Raw genomic sequence first — 22,912 nt, 5'->3', positions numbered from 1 at the left:
CGTTAGAGGATCGACCAGGTACTGAATGGTTTATGCAAGATGGAGCCCGACCACATCGGACCGAACAAGTGTTTCGCTTTCTTGAGGAATACTTCGAGAATCGAGTCATTGCTTTGGAATATCCCAAATTTACTGGTGCAGGCATGGATTGGCCTCCATATTCGCCGGATTTGACTCCCTGTGACTTTTTTTTGAGGAGCACAGTGAAAGACAAGGTCTACCCGAAGCATCCCATCACGCTGGACGAGCTTGAATCTGCGATCTCTGTGGCATGTGAATCCATTTCGGTTGAGACACTACGAAATGTGATGGCGAATTTCATTCCTCGTTTACGCCACCTCTGTAGTGCCAATGGTGAACATTTTGAAAACATTGTGATGTGATTGTTTGCAAAGATTGTTTTCATACGATTATTTCACTTATGTATGCAGATATGAGCTGTGCAGCGTACAGCGACATCTGTTAGCAGATTTTGTAACTATTATTTCAAACTACTGTATAAACTTCTTACAGTTTTCACAATAAACATACCGTTTACTGCATTCCTCTATCGATCTTTGTTTTCGAAATATTTAATTTTGAAATCAGGGAGCCCTTTTCTGGACACCCTGTATTTGTTGAAGAGAAAGCAGTAGTTCCTCTCCTTTTTTAAAATAAAAAAGCTCCTTGTATTTTGGTGAACTATTTTAAGCTATTCTGATAATCTGCTGTACTTCTGACAGGTTTCTTAATGCTAGGCTTGATATGAGCTAAATTATTATTAAAGAGTACAACATCTACTCTATAACTTTCCCTATCCTCTAGTCTGAAAAAGGCTTTCTTTGAGTGTTAACTTCGACAGGAATATGCTGGAGTGACAAACCATCATTGCTTCTCTTTTTTGTTGTGGAAGACACATTGTTTGTAACTTCTCTTGTATCTGACATGAGAAAATTACATGTAACTGTTTAAGCAATTTTTTTAAGTTATAAACTTTTTCCCAAGGCTACTCTAATGAAGACCATGTGTGATATGGAAGCATCAGCAGATATTGTTGATATCCAGATAATATTTGTAACTGACTGTATCAGTTCGAGAGCTGTTCACTTACAGTGCTGATATCTTTGTTCACACAGGATCAGGGTAGTAAATCATACCAGTGTGGAATGTTTAATATATAACATTTGTATGTCCCAGATAACTCAAGCACTCCTTTAGTTCTTGGCAGGGCACTGAAGTTTCATTCCAGTATGTGTCGTTTGAACCACCAAACAGTACAACAAAGTCCTTTGATAATAACTTACCGATTTCCCCCAAATGAACATACTTTGGTCGTTGAGACAGGGGCACCCCTGGTTTTGCTAAATCCTGTTGCCTTCATAGTTTCTGCCACTTCATTTACCCAAGAAGCCATGTCCCACCTGTGACTACCAGCAAGAATCACAAGCTTTCTCAGGTACTTACAATCTGACTTATGTTGGCACCGTTTTCAGGGAGAGGAACATCAACATGCAGAATTTCTATATCTTCATGTCGGTATGTAGAAACAGCATTGTTCTCGAGAGAGGTTACTGGAACACTTGGCATTAAGATATGTTCAGTGTGACCTACAAAATAACCATTGTCGCAATATATCGACTTTGTTTACAGCGATGACAGATAATCTGTGGCAAAAAATTTCGCTTCGAGCGACAGAATTCACACATAATAAGTGATAAAGAACATTTACTTTCAGTAGTCTCGTAGAGATGACCGAAGCAGCTACAGTTTCCCAGTAGTGTTAGTCTTACATGGCGTGATTTGATTTCCAGATTGAGTACAGTTGAAAACTGTTTAGACTTATGTTGGGAGTACCATATGCTGCCGAAGTACAATACTAGAAATTGTGTGAATTGTTATGAAGAGAACTGCTTCAAACTTGGTAGCGATTGAGAGTGCCCATTACAGTCGTATTGTAGCAAATGTCAGAAAAGAATAAGCACAAGGAAAAACACATGGTTTGATTAAACTGATAATACAGCATCTTGGTTTCCTGCTGGATTAGGGATTATGTACTGGAAAACACATCGTCGGAAACAGGACTGTCGATTAATACTGTTTGTGACTATTATGGTTTCCGTAGAGAAGTTTGACAGCTAATTGTGATTATTGACAGTGGTCCAGTAGGAGGAGTCAACAACATTATGTAAATAGAAGAGTCACATAGAACCACTCGAAAATACGAGGAAGGACGACTTCTCAAGAACGAAACTGAACTGATTAGGGTATTCGGAGGCATGGAAAGACACTCAAGAAAATGTTTCATTGCGAAGATCTATTGCAGAACTAAATAAACGTTAGTGCCTCTTATTAAGAACTGTATCTTGTCCAGCACCAAAGTCATTACAGACTCATGGAAGTCGTACAACACCTTGGAGGAAGAGGGATACACCAAGAGTTTTTAAACCATTTTCTCGAATTCGTGTCTTCTCACTATCCATCTGTGCACACACAGAATATCGAGGGATTATGGAAATCCGTGAAATCATCCATCATAAGAGAAGGACGAATGGGAGACTCAGATGAACTGTATATTTTTCAATACATCTGCTTCCACGATTTGAGCTTACGTGGCATAAAACTTCCCTGTGAGACTTCGTCAGTTTTCTTAAGGGGTGTTGCAAGAGTGCATCTTGGCTATAGAAAAAAAGGAATTCTACTCGCAGCATACATATCATGCGGAATTGTCCTGGACGAATATCGATGACGTGTAAGGTAAGTGAAATTACATTTAATGTCGTCATTGGATTATTTTCATGTATTGTTTTTGCCTTGACAATGCTAATCGACATCCACATCGTTCGTCTTTTGTAGTAGTAGTTTACATCGCTTTAAACAAAATCGATATATTGCTCCGCGACAGTCGCTTGAAATCGTTCTTGAAAATCAGCGGCCTTTTAGTACATCAGTATGCATATTGGACTGCCATGTTTTTGTAAAGCTCTCGTTTCCTTTCAATAAAGAGTCTACCTTTGCACATGAAAAGCTAAATTTGGACTCACACTTCGGACATACAATACCGCCTTTAGCGGTTTTCCGTCAGTTTTTACACATGCCATTACATTTGTTACCCGAATTCCTAGTAACGGTAGCTAATAATAGTTCACTATTTCTTTTATCATCAGATTTACTGTTTAGTTTCTTGAAATTGCCATGTTTATATTTCAAAGCATTAATCTCTTCTAACGGCAAGGCAATGATTTCGTCTTTGCAGTCTTTCGTTATTGTTTTGCCAATACACATTACACCTTTTGCAGCACCATTACTTTCGTTTTGGATTTACATTTACACATGTAAAACGATCCAAATTTTTACAGTTTATGGACTTCTTCTCTCTGAAACTTTTTTGATAATAAAACACGCAATACACACATGAACACGATACACATCAAATCGTTACACGTTAGCACTCTTTTTTTATTCCTGTTGTACTTATTCTGGGAATTAATGTACTCGCAATTTACACTCAGTGCCATCTTCATTTTCTCGGAATAATGCTATTAACCAAGGAAAATAAAAACACTAACTTATGGTACAATAATCTGAAAACTTATTTCATGTCTTCTGTGTGCTATTACTACAAAGGAACCATGCTCACAAAGAATCAAAGAAGTACTTTATTGTTATGATCTTCAACGTTCCTAATAACAGATGTCATGGCACATAACTAAATAATGTGAGAGAGACAAAAAATTAAAAAAGTATTGTTAAATGTTTGTACATCTGACATAAGGTAAAAAAAGGAAAAGGAAGAAAAGAAGGAATACCATACAAACAAAAACATATAAATAAAAACTGTATTTATAGGGAAATACATAGAGCCTGTTTACCATATCCATCGTGGGTTTTTCTGTCAAAGGAAACAATGTCAGAAACAGTTGTATTTTTCTCTGCATTTGAGTTGCCTTTTTCACGTAAAAAAAAGTTATTTAATGTAAATTACGTAATCAGTTCACGTTCCTATTTATATTCAGTGTGGCCATAAACTATTTTCAGTTATTGTGAAACTTAAAACTTTCCTATGTGTGGGAACATAACTAATGGATGAGAAAAACACGCTCCATGTGTGTGTGTGTATTTCCGTTTGCAAATAAATGTCGAAGTTTTCAAAGCTTTTTTTCATTTCTTCACTGCTTGCCTTAAAAAACTGACTAGAGCATCATTAAGTATGTTTCCTTTGGCAATGATAGTTCCGTAATTCCGATGCTATACTCCGACTTTTTGTATAGCGGATGATATGTCATAACTCTGATTTTCACCGCTCGGTACTAGGGCAAACGAATTGACGTCGTGTTGACATTCCGTCTAGTGTGAACACTCTGCCGTACACTATGTTTACATACGTCACGTCTTCCGAAAGATGAAAACCGAATTCCGGGAGCCGTTTTCTGCTGTCTTGTTTACCTGCTAAGCGGATTTGCTAGCTCAGTTGAAGTTTATAAATTATTCAGTACAAACGCTATATCTCTTCTATTAGACGAGGTGTAAACAGCATCAGTCTAATATTTCTACATATCCTTCACTGTAAAAGAAGCCACTTCATCCATATTACCCGAAAATTTTTAGAAACAAGACGAAACCTGACAGCCAAAGCACGTTTCAAAACCGGTTGCGTTTATATGGGAGAGAAATCGATTGCGGAATTAGGAGACCGGCAACCAGAAGCGGATTTCCAGAATCGATTTTGAAGTGTATACATGACCATCCAAAAGCGGTATAGGGATATCTGTTCACGAAAACCGAGCGAGGTAGTGCAGTGGTTAGACACTGGACTCGCTTTCGGGAGGACGACGGTTCAATCTTGCGTCCGGCCATCCTGACTTAGGTTTTCCGTGATTTCCCTAAATCACTCCAGGCAAATGCCGGGATGGTTCCTCTGAAAGGGCACGGGCGACTTCCTTCCCCATCCTTCCCTAATCCGATGGGACCGATGACCTCGCTGTCTGGTCTCCTTCCCCAAACAACCCCCCCCCCCTCCCAGTAACAGGTGCAGGTATTTACGAAATCCTGTTTTGGGAGCATGCCAGATGCCAATGAGTCCACCCTCTGAGGGTGGCGTTCCGTTGACGTCTAGTGTGAATCGACTTTTAATGGGAAACCTATTGATGCGGTATCTGATTTGCCTCCGAATTAACGATTCCATTTTGCGCTCGATATTTTGACCCCTAATTTACCTAGTCGTCTTTTCGGTCCACTCCGTGGCGTCCAGTGTTAATCGATCTTTAGGCTTCTCGTGCTTGTCAACATCAGCAGGTAGTTTCCTCAGTTGGCAGCATTGCTATTCAAATTTCGCGTGGGAAAAATGGAGACAGAAATGCGATCAAAATATGTTATAATTGACAGTGGCTGCACCGTGAAATGGAAGATACCAGGAATATTTATTTGGCATATGCTTTATACGATAGTATTGAAGACAAGAGTGTGAGGTTAGTACTGCATGATGCATGTAGCAAGCCCAGTTATACTGTACCTTCTTGCTTCAGCTACAGCTAGCCTTTTAAAAAGTTTATCTACACATGTAGCTGTGAAGTACTTGACAGGCAACACTTCTTGACGTAGACTATAGTGCGTTAAAAGTTTGCTTGGGTTCTATTAGTGACAGAACGTAGAAGAATGATTGATTGCCCCTCTGTTATCCAAATCTGAGTGTTCGCATTGGATTCGTACATGGGGGAGTGATAACATTCGTTCTTTATTTCTTATTTGGCGCCTAATTGTGGTCGGTTTCACAACTATAACATGTGTTAAATTGTCTTATCACCTCCATTTAAGATGCCTTACCGATAATGAGAGATATATTTGTGGGAGATAGGCCTGCTTCACATGTCACCGAATAACTGACAAGCTGTAGCGCACTTTGCATTAGAATAAAGCTTGTGCTGTACCGTATTGTTAGATTTTCGTTTTTAGTAAAATGCTCCTAAAATGCCGCAATGTAACGGTACCAACTTGAAGTAACATTTGCGCGAGATGTGGCAGTCGGGTGAAGGCAGTGCTTTACGTATGAATCTGTATTTGGTTCCAGTGTCTGCAGTGTGTAAAAGTTTTTTTTTTATTTAATAAAATTGCAGCCAAATAGCCATATACAGTTACTTTGCTTAATATTTTACATTTACATTTTACATTTTTGCATATTCATTTATCGATTTCACTCTTTTACTGCACAGTTCTATGTGATATCGTTCACAGGCTTCGTTACACAGTTCACATACACATGTTGCGGTTGGGTCATGATAAGTTTTGTTCTTGCAGATTAGATGATGAAAGCCGTGAATAGAAAGTCTAGTTACGACATGAATAGAAAGTCTAGTTACGACATGTCGCTGTTCGAAGTTTGGTGCTGTCCATGAGCGGTTCGTCATTGCTTCGGTGCCATAAAACTCCGCCCATATTTTTTCTCGTTTGCCCTCCATGATCTTCAGTTGCTTTCTGGAAGCCCTGGTGTGTGGCATCATATATCGAAGTCTGATGTCTTCAATTAGGAATGTCTCTCTCGTTAGCAGGTACACTAGTCTAGATCTTGTTGTCTTTGAGAGACCTAGTGCTCTTTTTAGATAGGTCGATTTTACCTTTTCTAGTGTTTCTAGATTTTTTTCTGTCAGGTGGTCCCATATAACCTCCATCCCATAGGCCAAGATTGGCAAGATTTTTGTGTTGAATAATTTCATGGCTGTTTCTAGACTGAGTAGGCGGATGTTTTTGATGTCCTGTATTGCTACTATTGCTTGAGCTGAACGTTCTGTTGTATGTTTTGTGAAGCATTTGGCTGTTGGTTGCAATGTCACTCCTAGGTATTTAACGTCTGATGAGATTTTTATTTTTTGTCCTCTGATACTGATTTCCACATTCTTGGGTGTTTTGCCTCCTTTTCTGAAAATTACCATTTCTGTCTTTGTTATGTTTATGTGTAGTTTGTGTTCACTGCACCATCTGTGTATTTTCTCAATGATTCTCTGCAGCTTCTGTATATCTGTTGAACCTACGGCTATGTCGTCAGCGTATGCATATACATACACATCTTCTTCATTTTCTCCAATTCGGAGTACTTCTTCAGTGGCAAGAATGTACAGCAAAGGGCTCATTGGGTCACCCTGTAAGACTCCGTTCGATTGCAGAATGGGGTTCGAAAAAGAGAGGTTGTCTGATATTGTAATTAAGTTGTATTCGAGGATTGATTTGATTATTCTTGCCCATACGCTATCTCCTATTGTGTTTTCCAGTTTTCGGACTATGAGCTCTCTTTCCAATAGGTCGAAGGCTTTGGTAAAGTCTATGAACACTGTGTAGAACATTTGTTTCTTTTGTAGTGCATCATCGATGTTGTTTAGAAGAAGCCTGACTGCCGTAAGTGTTGATCTTCCAGATCTGAAACCCATTTGTCGTTCTGGGAGATGACTGTCCACAGAGGCTTGGATTTTTTGTGTTATTATTTTTGAAAACATCTTGAATTGAGTATTTTCCAGGGCTATGCCTCTGTACTTGTTTGGGTCCATTGGGTCTCCTCTGCCTTTGTAGAGAACTTTTGTCGAGTGTCTCCATTGTGTCGGAATTCTTCCAAGTTCCAGGCATTTGTTAAACAGTTTGGTCCATATGTGTTGGAGGGCCTCTTTTGCATCTTTTATATGTTCGTTATATATATTATCAGGTCCTGCTGCTTTCTTATTCTTCAGTGCTTTTATTACTTCTTTCACATCATCTTCATTTAGGGGATCCCATGTATTGTCTTTTTCCTTAGTTTGATGTTGTTTCTCTTTCTTTGGGGGTGTTTTGAGTCCTCGTTTGTTCAGTATCTTACTGAAGTGGTCTTCCCATTCCTTCAGGTCTATATTTGGTGTATGAGCCATTTTTCTTGGTCTTGCTGCTATGTATGGGTCTTTCTCTGCTTCATCCGCTGCTCTTTTTGCCTCACTTTCTATGTATTCTTTTTTCTTCTCTTCTATTAGTTTTTTGTAGATTCTCCTCTCTTCTGCGTACAGTTTGTATGTTTCCTCGTCATGCTGGTTTCTTAGTCTGTGGAGGATTCTTAGAACAGTGTTCCTTTTGCTGTAGCATTCAGCATCGAACCATCTTTTGGCCATCCTTGTTTTGGGGGTTGTTTGTATCACTGAATTTTTTAGGACGTCTTCTATTTGGTCTGTTGCTTTTTCGAGGTCTCCTTCCTCTATGAAAGTTTCTATTTCTGTTAATTGTTCTTGCTCGTTTGTTAATTTTTCTATATCAATTTTTCTTTGTGTGATTTGGTGGGTCTTTCTTGCTGGCGGTGACATGACGATATTTATTTTTATCTTCATTGGAATGTGCTTTCGTATAGGAGTAATGGAATCATGCCATATTGGTTGAATACTTCCTTCTATGTCTCCTCTTGTTAATGCGATATCAATGGTGCTCTTCCAATTGTGGCATATGTATGTAGATATCTGTCTATCGTTGAGTAGGGTGAAACCATCTTCTTCTAGGGTTTCAACGACTAGTTTTGTTTTATAGTTTTCTGTGTCTATTCTGCAGTTGAGATCGCCTGCAATAATGGTGGGTTTGCTGTCGCATTGTTTGATGAGTGTGACTATTTCGTCAATTATTTCTACAGCATTTGTGTGCGGTTTAAAATAGGCTGCAATTATATTTATGTTTGCCGCTTCTATTAGCATATTATTTTCTTGTTTTATGATTTTTTTGGTGGGCGTCATCCAGGGTTTCAGTAGGATAGATATTCCTCCCATGGGTCGTCCTCTTTCTCCCTTCTTTGCCATTAGGTGATAATTATAGAAATCTTTATGTTGCCAGCTGTCTATCAGGAAGGTTTCTGTTAGAATTGCAAGGTCCGAGTTTTGCAGAATGTCTGTTGGTGCTAGGTTAAGAGCACTTTTTACTCCCTCTGTATTCCACAAGACTGCTTTTATTTCTTGCTCTTCTGGTTTTCTTCTTAGTTTAGTTGAGCTCTGCTCCCTCTTCCATTGATCGTCTTGGGAAATGAAATCGACGTACTTTTATGTTTTCTGCAATATAGCATAAAGCAACTTAAGCAGTGTCTAAAAATATTTAGCCTATATAAATTATTACAATTTTGAACAAATTGGTAGGTAATATTGTGTATATTTGCCCCGGGATTTGTTTTTTGGTTTTACAGAGTAGACTTACAGAAATGATACATACAATAATTTCTATTTCTGTGTACTTTTGTTTGGATTGTAATATATCTTATTTTTTTTCTTAAGCCTTACACACATGGCTACAGTACAAATATACAAGTAATAAAATATTCTTTGTTTACCAACATACTTTCCTGCACTCTCAAATTCTATTTGCACTAAATAATCCTTATTAAGTTAATAAATGTGTTATAATACTGTGCCACCCCCCCCCCCCCCCCCGCCCTCCCTCACCCATAGACTCTTAAGTAGGCACTTTACCACTTGAACACATGAAAATACGACCTTTGTTCACACTTCTGTCTGTGGTAGTCTTCTCAGGCAGTCTGTAGTTCTTCCCATATGAATGGAAATCTGATTTTTTTTTCTTTAGTAATATGCTGTCACTTATTAAGGGAAGTATTGCTCTGTAAGTTTTGTGAGCATTTATGGAAATATCAATGTTAGATTTTGCAAGGCAGTAATTACAAAGAAAAATGTTGCATATGTCTTTGCATCGCCCTAAGTCTATACCACAACTATTCACTCTATGGACAACCACTGTAAACATGCTGCTAAGCCTGTGGCAGTCCCTTCAGTCTGTTCTGAAACCTGACTGTGGAACCGTCAGTGTGTTGCTATGCCCCATGCTCATCTCCCTGTACTCCCTTCAGTCCATCTGGGGAAATGAGTCAGTATCAACCCATATGAGTAAGATGTAAGAATGACAATATTGTGTGCAATAGATCTTGGACACATGATTTTCTTGTAAAACACATTAAATTGTGGCAGGCTGTTGTAGTTGCTGTCTTTCATTATTAACCCCTACACAGAGTTCTCTGAGTAAGCTAATTTTTAATTCTGTAGTAAGCATTACTTATGAAGTATGTTCTGGCTGCATTTATGAACTGATATAATTTTGTGGTCTCTTTTATATATTTGGGGAAGGCAGTATGCAATTTTATTCCCTAATGGAAAATGCTGTTTTGAGTTTGTTTTCCTTGGTAAATGTGGAGTCCAAACTAGCCCTTGTTCTGGGATTATGCGATTGAAATAATAGTTAAATAATTACTAATGTTTTGCCTGATTGGTAAAACAGATTGATAGCTGTATTTGGTATATGCAGTAAGAATACTAAATTTCTGAATAATTACTTATAATGAGGTTGTTTACTACGTGTCATTATTATTCTTATAGCTATTTCCTACAGCTCGAAAACTGTTCATGTTTTGTGTCTTTGATCCTTAGAAAAGCATTCTATATGTAAACTCTGAGTGTTTGTGTTATTATTATTATTATTATTATTATTAGTAGTAGTAGTAGTGGTGGTGGTGGTGGTGGTGGTGGTGGTGGTGGCAGTATAGCACTGATAGGACCCTAAGAGAGTAACTTACTGCTGACATTCTTTTTTCCAGCCTCTTTGCGTGTTCATTCCATGTTGACTGACAATATTCATCCGTATAAGCTATGTGTTTGTTAAACAATCTGTAGGTTAATCACATGTCCTCAGTGCAATAGATATTTTTCCTCTTTGTGCTGAAATGCATGCTGTTTGTTTCCTTTATGTTCAGTGTTAATTTATTACATACGGCGCACTTGTAGACATCCTTGAGGGTTTCATTTACTTTCTCAGCTAAAGTTGCATATTTGGACACCCATCCCCCTGCAATCTTAGTTATGGTGACAGACAGGATTACTGGAAACTGGGATACCACTGGTTTTGACCAATGACATCATCACCATGTGGAAAACTCACAAGCAACACACTACAAAAACAAACAACTCAAAATTGCCAAAAAATAAAATTTCAAAAAATTGCTCAAGACACACCACAACATCCCAATCTCCAGTTCACCTGTATAGTGCAACCCTAGACCAGGATACCAATAAACAGCTGCGCAACTACAAAAACATACATCGTGATCCCCAGTTCACTTTTATAGCTTAAACCTAGAGTAAACATGCACTTAAGGTGTCAGCAGCTTTTCTGTTGCATATTGCAGTTGCAAAGTGAACATGACAGATGAGGAGGCACGTAGGACAGGTTGGCAGAACCCATGAGAAAATTGTTATTGATAAATATTATAAGTGGATCAATGTTTTTTAATTAAATATTGGCAGATTTACTCAGTTGTTGCACAGGAACATAAGAGTAAAGTTTCAATTTTACGACTTATTCATTTATATGACAATATTGTGCCATTGCGTAATTTCATACACTTCACACCGTGACAACTGTAGCACACTGAATGACTCAGTAACATACCACACAAACGCACCGTCACCACCCAATTAAACTGCTGGAGCATACCACCTCTTCTTACATCAAGCTCTCTACAACATTTCACTTCCACTCTAAAACACACATCGTGGCTCGATGACGTCACTCAACGTATTGCAGCACAGCACAACTACGTCACAGGTCAGAGCAGGTGGATGGCATCGTATAACCAACTACTCCGCAATGAAGCGGACTAAGTCATCTCTTGCTGGTGACCATATGGCACCTGCAGTCTCAAAGAAGGGCAAGAGAGAATATAATGCCGACAGGTATGACCCTAAATCATTTCCCTCCCTCGCTACACCAGGGAGGAATATAGAGCTACAGAACAGAGAGAGCCATGTTCGCCTCAGTTTTTAGTATGTAGCAGAACCAGTTTTTTGTTGAACATCTCTTGAGGGTAAGTTTGGAGAAGTGACAGTGCTGTCAAAGATGCGAAACGATGCAGTCTTGATTCAGACAGCATTCCCAGCCCAATCCCGAGCGTTACTAGCCTGTGACAAGCTGGGCGATATTCTTGTTTCCACCACTCCCCATAAAAGCCTCAGCATGGTCCAGGGGATTATTTTTCATCGTGACCTCCTCTTGCAGTCTGATGACGAGCTCCGTGCCAATTTAGAATGGTGGGGTGTTCATTTCATCGGGGACCCAAAGACAACAGGGTTGCTACCAGTGCCTTCATGTTGGCCTTTGAGGGTGATTCATTGCCTGAACAGGTCAAGGTGACATTAAACCATTCGACCCTCCCCCTATGTGGTGCTTTGAGTGCTGTAAGTTCGGGCGCATGTCTTCCCGCTACACTTCCAGCACCACATGTCGAGACTGCAGACGTCCACTGCACCCAGATTCTCCACGTGCGCCACCTCCCACTTGCATCAACTATGGAGAGCACCACTGCCCCTGCTCACTGATTGCCCAGTACTCCAAAGCAAGCAGAAAGTTACGGAGTAAAAGACCCTGGACCAGTTGACTTACACAGAGGCTAAATGTAAATTCGAAAGATTACACCCCATTCAGTTGATGTTGACATATGCTGCAGCTACGTCACCATTGCCATCCCAAGTGCCAGTGGCTCCTCACTCTGTGCCACGAACAGTGGGCCCTCTGGGCCACCAGAATACATCTGCCCCCTTGGTGGTAGGGGGGAAATCTTCGTCCATTGCTCCCAAGTCACCTACTTCGGGAGCAAGCGCCCCCCCCCTCCCCCCCAATGCAGGGGACATCAGTCACCTCCCCCCCTGCCATGGAAGCAACAGCCTCCTCTGGCTCCTCTCATGTGGAAGGGGTCGCTTGGGGCCCTCTCTTCAAAGGTCTCCACTAATGCCACGGCGGGCACTCGCCAGTGGCCCAGGGAGTCAAAAGCTGCTGGACAAAGAGCTTCGCAGTCTTCCTCTGTGCCTGAAGCTGCTTCAGAAAAATATTCCATTCAAGCCCCTAAAGAGAAGCAAGAGAGCGAGCAAACTAAGTAGTACTCTGCTAAGAAACAGGACCCTCTGGCGGCCCCAACACCACCACTCCCTATCAATTCTGCATCTGAGGATGCAGTGGAAATCTTTGCATCCCCTATGGACCTGGATCTCACTGAGGCCTCATCCACCATAGAAATGGCTACAAATACTCAGTCGGAGGTAGCAGGTGACCCTCAGGCATAACCTGCATCCTTGTGTGTTTCCTGCCTTCCCAGCCTCACGATAATGTCATCCTACAGTGGAATTGTGGCGGTTTTTCCCACTATCTGGCTGAGCTATGGCAACTGTTAAGCATTACACCTGCTTTCTACATTGCCCTCCAGGAAACCTGGTTCCCGGCAATGCGGACCCCTGCCCTCTGTGGCTATAAGGGATATTACGGAAACTGTAGCAACTATAATAGACTGTCTGGTGGAGTTTGTGTCTGTCCTAAACTCAGTCTGTAGTGAAACTGTGCCCCTTCGAACCCCTCTTGAAGCTGTTGCTGTCAGAATAAGGAAAACACAGGAAATAACTGTATGTACTGTATATCTTCCTCCTGATGGTGCAGTACCCCTGAATGTATTAGCTGCACTGATTGATCAACTCCCTATATCTATCCTACTTTTGGGAGATTTTAACACTCATAACCTCTTGTGGGGTGGCACAGTTCTTACTGGTCGTGGCAGAGATGTCGAAAATTTACTGTCACAACTTAACCTCTGCCTCTTAAATACTGGGGCCACCACACATTTCAGTGTGGCACATGGCACATATTTGGCCATTGATCTCTGGGTTTGCAGACCTGGCCTTCTCCCGTCTATCCACTGGAGAGCACTCGACGACCTGAGTGGCAGTGACTACTTTCCCATCTTCCTGTCAGTGCCCTAGCATCAGGCCCACGGACAACTGCTCAGATGGGCTTTAAACAAGGTGGACTGGGAAACTTTCACCTCTGCTATCACCATTGAATCTCCCCCACACGGTAACATCAATGTGGTGTTGACCAGGTAATCACAACAATTGTTTCTGCGGCGGAAAACACGATCCCTCGTTCTTTGGGGTGCCCCCAGCGAAAGACAGGCCCGTGGTGGTTGCCGGAAGTCACTGAGGGAATTAAGGAACGTCGGCAAGGTCTACAGTTGCATAAGCGGACCCTTACCTGGAGCACCTGATCGCCTTTAAAAGGCTCCATGCCCATGTTCGCAGCTTATCAAAAGGCGGAAACAGGAGCGTTGGGAGAGGTAGGTGTCGACCATTGGGTGCCATACGTCACCTTCCCAAGTCTGGACAAAGATCAAGAGTTTTTGAGTACCAGACCTCAACAGTTGTTCCTGGTGTTAACATAAATGGCGTATTATCTACTGATGCAAATGCAATTGTCGAGCACTTTGTCGAGCACTTTGTCGAGCACTTTGTCGAGCACTTTGTCGAGCACTTTGTCGAGCACTTTGTCGAGCACTCTGTCGAGCACTCTGTCGAGCACTCTGTCGAGCACTCTGTCGAGCACTCTGTCGAGCACTCTGTCGAGCACTCTGTCGAGCACTCTGTCGAGCACTCTGTCGAGCACTCTGTCGAGCACTCTGTCGAGCACTCTGTCGAGCACTCTGTCGAGCACTCTGTCGAGCACTCTGTCGAGCACTCTGTCGAGCACTCTGTCGAGCACTCTGTCGAGCACTCTGTCGAGCACTCTGTCGAGCACTCTGTCGAGCACTCTGTCGAGCACTCTGTCGAGCACTCTGTCGAGCACTCTGTCGAGCACTCTGTCGAGCACTCTGTCGAGCACTCTGTCGAGCACTCTGTCGAGCACTCTGTCGAGCACTCTGTCGAGCACTCTGTCGAGCACTCTGTCGAGCACTCTGTCGAGCACTCTGTCGAGCACTCTGTCGAGCACTCTGTCGAGCACTCTGTCGAGCACTCTGTCGAGCACTCTGTCGAGCACTCTGTCGAGCACTCTGTCGAGCACTCTGTCGAGCACTCTGTCGAGCACTCTGTCGAGCACTCTGTCGAGCACTCTGTCGAGCACTCTGTCGAGCACTCTGTCGAGCACTCTGTCGAGCACTCTGTCGAGCACTCTGTCGAGCACTCTGTCGAGCACTCTGTCGAGCACTCTGTCGAGCACTCTGTCGAGCACTCTGTCGAGCACTCTGTCGAGCACTCTGTCGAGCACTCTGTCGAGCACTCTGTCGAGCACTCTGTCGAGCACTCTGTCGAGCACTCTGTCGAGCACTCTGTCGAGCACTCTGTCGAGCACTCTGTCGAGCACTCTGTCGAGCACTCTGTCGAGCACTCTGTCGAGCACTCTGTCGAGCACTCTGTCGAGCACTCTGTCGAGCACTCTGTCGAGCACTCTGTCGAGCACTCTGTCGAGCACTCTGTCGAGCACTCTGTCGAGCACTCTGTCGAGCACTCTGTCGAGCACTCTGTCGAGCACTCTGTCGAGCACTCTGTCGAGCACTCTGTCGAGCACTCTGTCGAGCACTCTGTCGAGCACTCTGTCGAGCACTCTGTCGAGCACTCTGTCGAGCACTCTGTCGAGCACTCTGTCGAGCACTCTGTCGAGCACTCTGTCGAGCACTCTGTCGAGCACTCTGTCGAGCACTCTGTCGAGCACTCTGTCGAGCACTCTGTCGAGCACTCTGTCGAGCACTCTGTCGAGCACTCTGTCGAGCACTCTGTCGAGCACTCTGTCGAGCACTCTGTCGAGCACTCTGTCGAGCACTCTGTCGAGCACTCTGTCGAGCACTCTGTCGAGCACTCTGTCGAGCACTCTGTCGAGCACTCTGTCGAGCACTCTGTCGAGCACTCTGTCGAGCACTCTGTCGAGCACTCTGTCGAGCACTCTGTCGAGCACTCTGTCGAGCACTCTGTCGAGCACTCTGTCGAGCACTCTGTCGAGCACTCTGTCGAGCACTCTGTCGAGCACTCTGTCGAGCACTCTGTCGAGCACTCTGTCGAGCACTCTGTCGAGCACTCTGTCGAGCACTCTGTCGAGCACTCTGTCGAGCACTCTGTCGAGCACTCTGTCGAGCACTCTGTCGAGCACTCTGTCGAGCACTCTGTCGAGCACTCTGTCGAGCACTCTGTCGAGCACTCTGTCGAGCACTCTGTCGAGCACTCTGTCGAGCACTCTGTCGAGCACTCTGTCGAGCACTCTGTCGAGCACTCTGTCGAGCACTCTGTCGAGCACTCTGTCGAGCACTCTGTCGAGCACTCTGTCGAGCACTCTGTCGAGCACTCTGTCGAGCACTCTGTCGAGCACTCTGTCGAGCACTCTGTCGAGCACTCTGTCGAGCACTCTGTCGAGCACTCTGTCGAGCACTCTGTCGAGCACTCTGTCGAGCACTCTGTCGAGCACTCTGTCGAGCACTCTGTCGAGCACTCTGTCGAGCACTCTGTCGAGCACTCTGTCGAGCACTCTGTCGAGCACTCTGTCGAGCACTCTGTCGAGCACTCTGTCGAGCACTCTGTCGAGCACTCTGTCGAGCACTCTGTCGAGCACTCTGTCGAGCACTCTGTCGAGCACTCTGTCGAGCACTCTGTCGAGCACTCTGTCGAGCACTCTGTCGAGCACTCTGTCGAGCACTCTGTCGAGCACTCTGTCGAGCACTCTGTCGAGCACTCTGTCGAGCACTCTGTCGAGCACTCTGTCGAGCACTCTGTCGAGCACTCTGTCGAGCACTCTGTCGAGCACTCTGTCGAGCACTCTGTCGAGCACTCTGTCGAGCACTCTGTCGAGCACTCTGTCGAGCACTCTGTCGAGCACTCTGTCGAGCACTCTGTCGAGCACTCTGTCGAGCACTCTGTCGAGCACTCTGTCGAGCACTCTGTCGAGCACTCTGTCGAGCACTCTGTCGAGCACTCTGTCGAGCACTCTGTATTGTAGAATTACCCCCCAGCCTTTCGCACTCTCAAACGGCGGCTCGAAGGGGGTCCTCTCGTTCACTACACACCACAGTGAAGCCTATAACACCCCATCCACAGTAGGAGTTCCTCAGTGCCCTTGCACATTGCACCAACCCAGCTCCTGGGCCAGATCAGATCCACAGTCAGATGATTAAACATCTCTCGTCTGATTACAAGTAACACCACCTCATGATTTTCAACTGGATCTGGTGCGATGACATCTTTCCGTTGCAGTGACAAGAGAGCACCATCCTACCAGTGCTCCACCCGGTATAAACTTGCTTGATGTGGATAGCTATCGGCCCATCAGCCTCACCAATGTTCTTTGTAAGCTACTGGAATGTATGGTGTGTCGGCAGTTGGGTTGGGTCCTGTCCCGGAGTCACGTGGCCTTCTGGCTCCGTGCCACAGCGGCTTCTGCCTGGGTCGCCCTACCGCTGATAGTCTTGTCCCTCAAGCCTTTTCCAGACGCCAACACCTTGTTGCCGTCATTTTTTATTTACGGAAAGCGTGTGACACCACCTGGCGACATCATATACTTAGTACTTTATATGAATGGGGTATGCGAGGCCTGCTCCCAATATTTATCCAGAATTTCCTGTCGCTTTGTACTTTCTGTATCAAAGTTGGTTCCTGCCATAGTTCCTCCCATATCCAGGAGAATGGGGTTCCACAGGTCTCTGTATTGAGTGTACCTCTATTTTTAGTGGCCATTAACGGTCTACCAGGAGCTAAAGGGCCGTCTGTCTCACCCTCTCTGTATGCAGATGACTTCTGCATTTCGTACTGGTCCACCAGTACTCGTGTTGCTGAGGGGCACCTACAGGGAGCCATCCACAAGGTGCAGTCATGGACTCTAGAACACGGCTTCCAGTTTTCAGCCGTGAAGTCGTGTGTCCTGCACTTTTGTTGGCATTGTACTGTTCATCCAGAACCAGAACTTTACCTTATTGACAATCCCCTCACTGTAGTGGAGACACATCAATTTTTAGGACTGGTTTCCGATGCTCGATTGATGTGGCTTCCTCACCTTTGTCAGCTTAAGCGGAAGTGCTGGCAGCACCTCAATGCCCTTTGCTGCCTGAGCAACACCAAGTGGGGTGCAGATCGCTCTACGCTGTTGCAGCAATACAGAGCCCTTGTTAATCCCGCCTTGGCTATGGGAGTGTGGTTTATGGTTCGGCGGCGCCCTCAGTGTTGCATTTACTAAACCTCTGTGCGTTAGACTAGCGATGCGAGGTTTTAGGATGAGTCAGGTGACCAGCATCCTTGCGGAGGCTGGACTTCCTCAATTGCAGATCAGGCGTGCACAACACAACTGCTGGCCAGTTACATTGCACACGTTCGTGGTTCTCCTGCACAACCAAATTACCGTCTCCTCTTCCCACCCATGGCGGTTCATCTCCTTCATTGGCGGCCCAGATCAGGGCTTACAATTGCAGTTCGCATCTGATCCCTTCTATCTGAACTGGAGTCCTTGCCTTTATCACCTATACTCGAGGTACAATCGCTTACACCTCCATGGTGTACACCTAGGCTGTGGCTTCGCCTGGACCTTTCACATGACCCAAAGGACTTGGTTAATGACGCGGCTCTCCGCTATCACTTCATCTCTATTATTGACATGAAGTGAAGTGATTTACACAGACGGCTCGACGGCTGATGATCACATCTGCTTTGCATATGTACCATGGAGGACATACTGAGCAGCATTCCTTGTCCGATGGGTGTGGTGTTTTCACTACAGAGATTGTGGCTGTATCTTGTGCTCTTGAGCACATCCGCTACTGCCGTGGGGAGTCGTTTCTTCTGTGTACTGACTCCTTGAGTAGCCTACAAGATATCCACCAGTGCTACCCTCGTCATCATTTGGTAGTGACCATCCAGGAGTCCATCTGTGCCCTGGAATGGTCCGGTCGTTCAGTGGTGTTTGTGTGAATCCCAGACAACGTACTTGCTGACAGGCTGTCCAAGCAGGCTACACGGAAACCGCTTATGGAGATCGGCATTTCAATAACTGACCTGTGTGTGTGTGTGTTTTTACATCACCAAGTTTTTCAACTTTGGGAGACGAAATGGCGTAACCTCAGCACGCGCCACAAACTGTTTGACATTAGGGAGACTATGAATGTGTGGCCATCCTCCATGTGGGCTTCTCGCAGGGACTCTGTGGTTCTCTGCCAGCTCCGTGTTGGCCACGCTTGGACGACCCACGTCTGCCTCCTATGCCGTGAAGACCCGCCTCAGTGGTGATGCGGTGCCCAGTTGACAGTGGCCCATATTCTGGTGCACTGTCCCACTTTGACTACCCTGCGACAAAATCTTCAGTTACTGGACTCGTTGCCACTAATTTTATCTGAAAATGCCTCATCGGCTGATTTAGTTTCACGTTTTATTTGTGAGGGTGTGTTTTATCATTTGATCTAAGTTTTAGCGCATGTCCTTTGTCCCTCTGTGTCCTCCGCCCTAGTCCTCTTAGGGTGGAGGTTTTAATGTATTGCAGATTGACTGGCTTCTCCTGTTTGTTCTCATGGTCAGCCAGCCATGGTAATCTCTTTTGTCGTTCTAATCTCTTCTACCTGTTTGTGTTTCTGTGGTTTTCTTCTCCCCTTTTTCCATTTAAGTGTTTGTTACCCTTCTGTTGTTCTTGTGATTTTTTTCCTTTCTCTCCATTTTGTGTTGTCAATTTTGTTTGTTTTATTCTCACCCTTGTGGCCTTTTTTATATTCAGAACAAGGGACCGATGACCTAGCAGTTTGGTCCCTTCCCTCCCTCTTTCAAACCAACCAGCCTTTCCAACTCCTCGCACACCTGTCCCCATTCGGACTATCCTTCTGCACTGCCCAGCTTGCCCATCGTCTTGAGTGTCCGTTCTTTCTGACACCTAATCGAGCGACCATTTCCCATATGCTATCCATTTGCTGACTCCTACCCGATCTGCACGCATGCCTAAATGGCAGCTTTACTCCTCCCTGGTGACCTTCGAGGAACAAGATTTCCCCAGTTGTGATGACCAGGTGAAATATATCACAAACGTTATCCTTACTGCCGCAGAATGTTCCATCCCCTGCGCTCCCTCTCTACCATGTTGTGTCCCAGTCCTTTGGTGGACTGACGCATGCCACGATGCAGTTCACGCATGTACACGTGCTCTCCGTGTTTTTAACTGCCACCCTACGCCGCTGGCAAACTGCATTAATTATAAACAGATGTGTGCAAAGTGTCGTCACATTCTTTGGGATAACAAGAGGTAGCTGGATTTCATTTACTAATTCATTTAACAATACCACACCTTCCTCTGTTGTGTGGACCAACCTCTGATGGCTCTCTGGAGCCAAGATCCGTTCCCCAATTTCCAGCCTGACAGTCACTGACGATGTCGTTGTGGACCCTATTTTTATCTTCAACACTGTGGGCCGCCATCTTGCAGAAGTATAAAGCTCTTCCCACTATCACCCTGCTTTCCTCCATCAGAAACCCACTTCCTGCTGGAATGCCATTTTTCTTTCAGCCATTTACATTCCAGCTGTGGTTTGTCATCTGATTTATCATCCGTTAGAGCGAATGATGCATGGGCTGTTGACCATGTTTTACTTTTTATCCGCCAAAGCAATATGGTGAAAGCCATTTAATTTTAGTTTTGGACCTCCATTTCTGTATGGTTTTAGCATTTTTTCCACATGATGTTTTTAGCTGTCTCCTATTCTGACCGTTGGAACGTTTAGTCATTTAAATCCTCTGTGTTTGTATTCTATAGTTTTGACTTTGGTGTGTGTGACCCCGGTTATTTTTTGTGCCCTAAAGGAAAACAAACAAACAAACCCACAAATTAGGTCTGCTATCTGCTATTCTATAGTGGCTGAGCAAAGACATCGTAATTGCTATTAAGGACTGTCAAAGGGCCTTGCAATGTATCAAGCAATATGAAGCAAATTGCCCTCATCATTTTTAAGTGGCTACATTCAAAGGCTTGCTTTGTAATTGAACACAGTAAGTAGGAATGTTGGAAGCATTAAATTTCATTATAGGGAACGTAATACCTCTTCACGGACTGTGGATCAAACTCCATAGCATACTGGGCAGCCGACGAGCAACAGCTCTCCTTCTTCATGGTGTTAATTCTGTGTGTCAGTTCTTGCCGAATACCTCGTGACTCTCACTACGACAGTCTTGGTGACTGCCTGTTACCCAGGGCATCTTCCAAATGCATGAAGGGGAAGTTGAAGATATCCCTCTGTCCTTTAATCTATGTAATTCTGAATTGTATAATGAATCTTTTACTGACTAGGAACTGCTTCAGGCTCTTGAGTCCTCTCATGATATGGTCCCAAGCCCTGATTTGATTCATAATCAGTGATCCAACATCAGAAAGTGACTCTGGCTCCAGCTACTTGGTCTTAAACAATATTCTGCTGCAATGATTTTTCTCCTTCACAGTGCAGAGATATTGTCATCTTCTCAATCCTTAAATCATGCAAAAACCCAATGTCCATGGGCAGCTCCAACTGATTTCCTTACCATTGTGCTCTGCAAACTGCTTGAAAGGATGGTAGCAAGACAACTATGCTTTTGTCGACCCGTCGGTGATTTCGTTGAGTCGATCCACAACTCTAAACTTTATGAAGTATTGAATTGTTACAGTGATAATATTAATTACTTAACATAATACATTAATTTTAAGAGAACCTGTGAAGTTGTCATTCAGTGGAGTAGGTGACATTTGCCAAAAAAACTTCTTTAATCCTTTTCTGTCATAGAGTTAAATGTTTTGTCTCTGTTGAGGTTGTTCTGGTCCTACTGTTAAAACCATAATTCACACTAGTTTTTTTGTGTCTGGGGAATACTGTTGATTTTCAAAGGTCATTGATAAATCTATCTATTGCGAAGTACTTTTCAATATGTCAAGGTTTTTAAGAGGTCACTCCAGGATGTTAGAACTGATGTCAGATATAATGCATGCAACTAACTTCTGTATTCAGAGAATGCTACTCCTGCAGGTAAAGTTTCTTCAAAAAGTGATTCCAGAACTCATTAGCAAATGAAAGTGCAGAAGAATAAGTAAGCCATTGTTACTGGTATAATTGCAAGTTCACACAGTCAAGAATTACTTTCCTCCCACACATTTGTGCAAAGGATGCCCCAATATCTGTATTCATCAGTCTTAATGTTCTTGAACCATCGTAAGTTAGAATTGTGCAAATTGTGATCTCTGAGTGCTGGATACATTTCTGCAAATCAGTGATCAGGTGATCAAGAGCAATACTGTGTTAAAAAAAAGTAAGTTGTTAATCAGGGGCATCACATTACGAGACATCCCCAGTGTCCTCTGTGTGTCTTTTACATGAAAGATAAAATTTTATAGAGTTCTGAAAACCTAAATTCCCTTGCTTTTCTGGATAATATTTCAACAATAAGACAGTTATTTTACCAAAAAAATTTAAATTCTAACAGTATTTTAATTCTTCTGAATACATTTGACATCTTTCTTCAGTTCAGCTCAAGGTTCTTTTACACTTACAGCAGTAACCAAGTCACATCATACATGAATGCAGCCTGGTGGTGCCTTAGACTCCTATTTCAAAAGGTGCACTCTGTGTCATTTTTAAGACTCAAAAAACCAAAGTGTGGCAGGGATGAAAATGTTTGCTTACATTCTGCTTGAAATCTGCCTCTTCCTGGTCAGGCATGTGGACAGAGTTGATGCTGTTTCACTCATTGGTGAAATTCACTCACTGTTCACTATTGGTAGCTTCTGATATCAATTCTCTTCTTGGGGGTGGGGGTCTCTCTCTCTCTCTCTCTCTCTCTCTCTCTCTCTCTCTCTCTCTCTCTCTCTCTCTCTGTGTGCGTGAGTGCGTGTGTTTGTTTGTTTCAGCATATGTCCCACATACGGATTTTTGAATTTCCTTGTACAGCGCTCTCATTGCATTTGTTCCTTGAAAATGACACATTGTGCACCTGTAGAAATATTGGCATTTGTCAGAGATGTCACCCAGCTTCATTCCCATACATTGTCAAACATTTTATTTGCTGGGAGAAACATCTGATTGTGAATTGTCACTCAGTGTTCTGAAGAAGAAGAAGAAGAAGAAGAAGAAGAAGAAGAAGAAGTAGTAGTAGTAGTAGTAGTAGTA

At 43.6% G+C, this 22,912-nt stretch overlaps 1 protein-coding gene across 1 annotated transcript in view; it reads left to right on the top strand.

Annotated features, from left to right (window-relative positions):
- Nucleotides 1–5,375: 5,375 nt before the first annotated feature.
- The window catches only part of LOC126263415 (uncharacterized), a 116,435-nt gene continuing 98,898 nt past the window's right edge, over nt 5,376–22,912 (top strand). Inside the window, exon 1 of the mRNA XM_049960508.1 lies at nt 5,376–5,444. Coding sequence (XP_049816465.1) covers nt 5,377–5,444 — 68 coding nt within the window. The 5' untranslated portion in view covers nt 5,376. The remainder of the gene's footprint in view (nt 5,445–22,912) is intronic.

Source organism: Schistocerca nitens, chromosome 6 (genome assembly GCF_023898315.1).
Source record: "Schistocerca nitens isolate TAMUIC-IGC-003100 chromosome 6, iqSchNite1.1, whole genome shotgun sequence".
Classification (NCBI taxonomy): domain Eukaryota; kingdom Metazoa; phylum Arthropoda; class Insecta; order Orthoptera; family Acrididae; genus Schistocerca; species Schistocerca nitens.
Note: the sequence above shows the minus strand (reverse complement) of the source record. Positions and strands in the feature narration are given on the sequence as shown.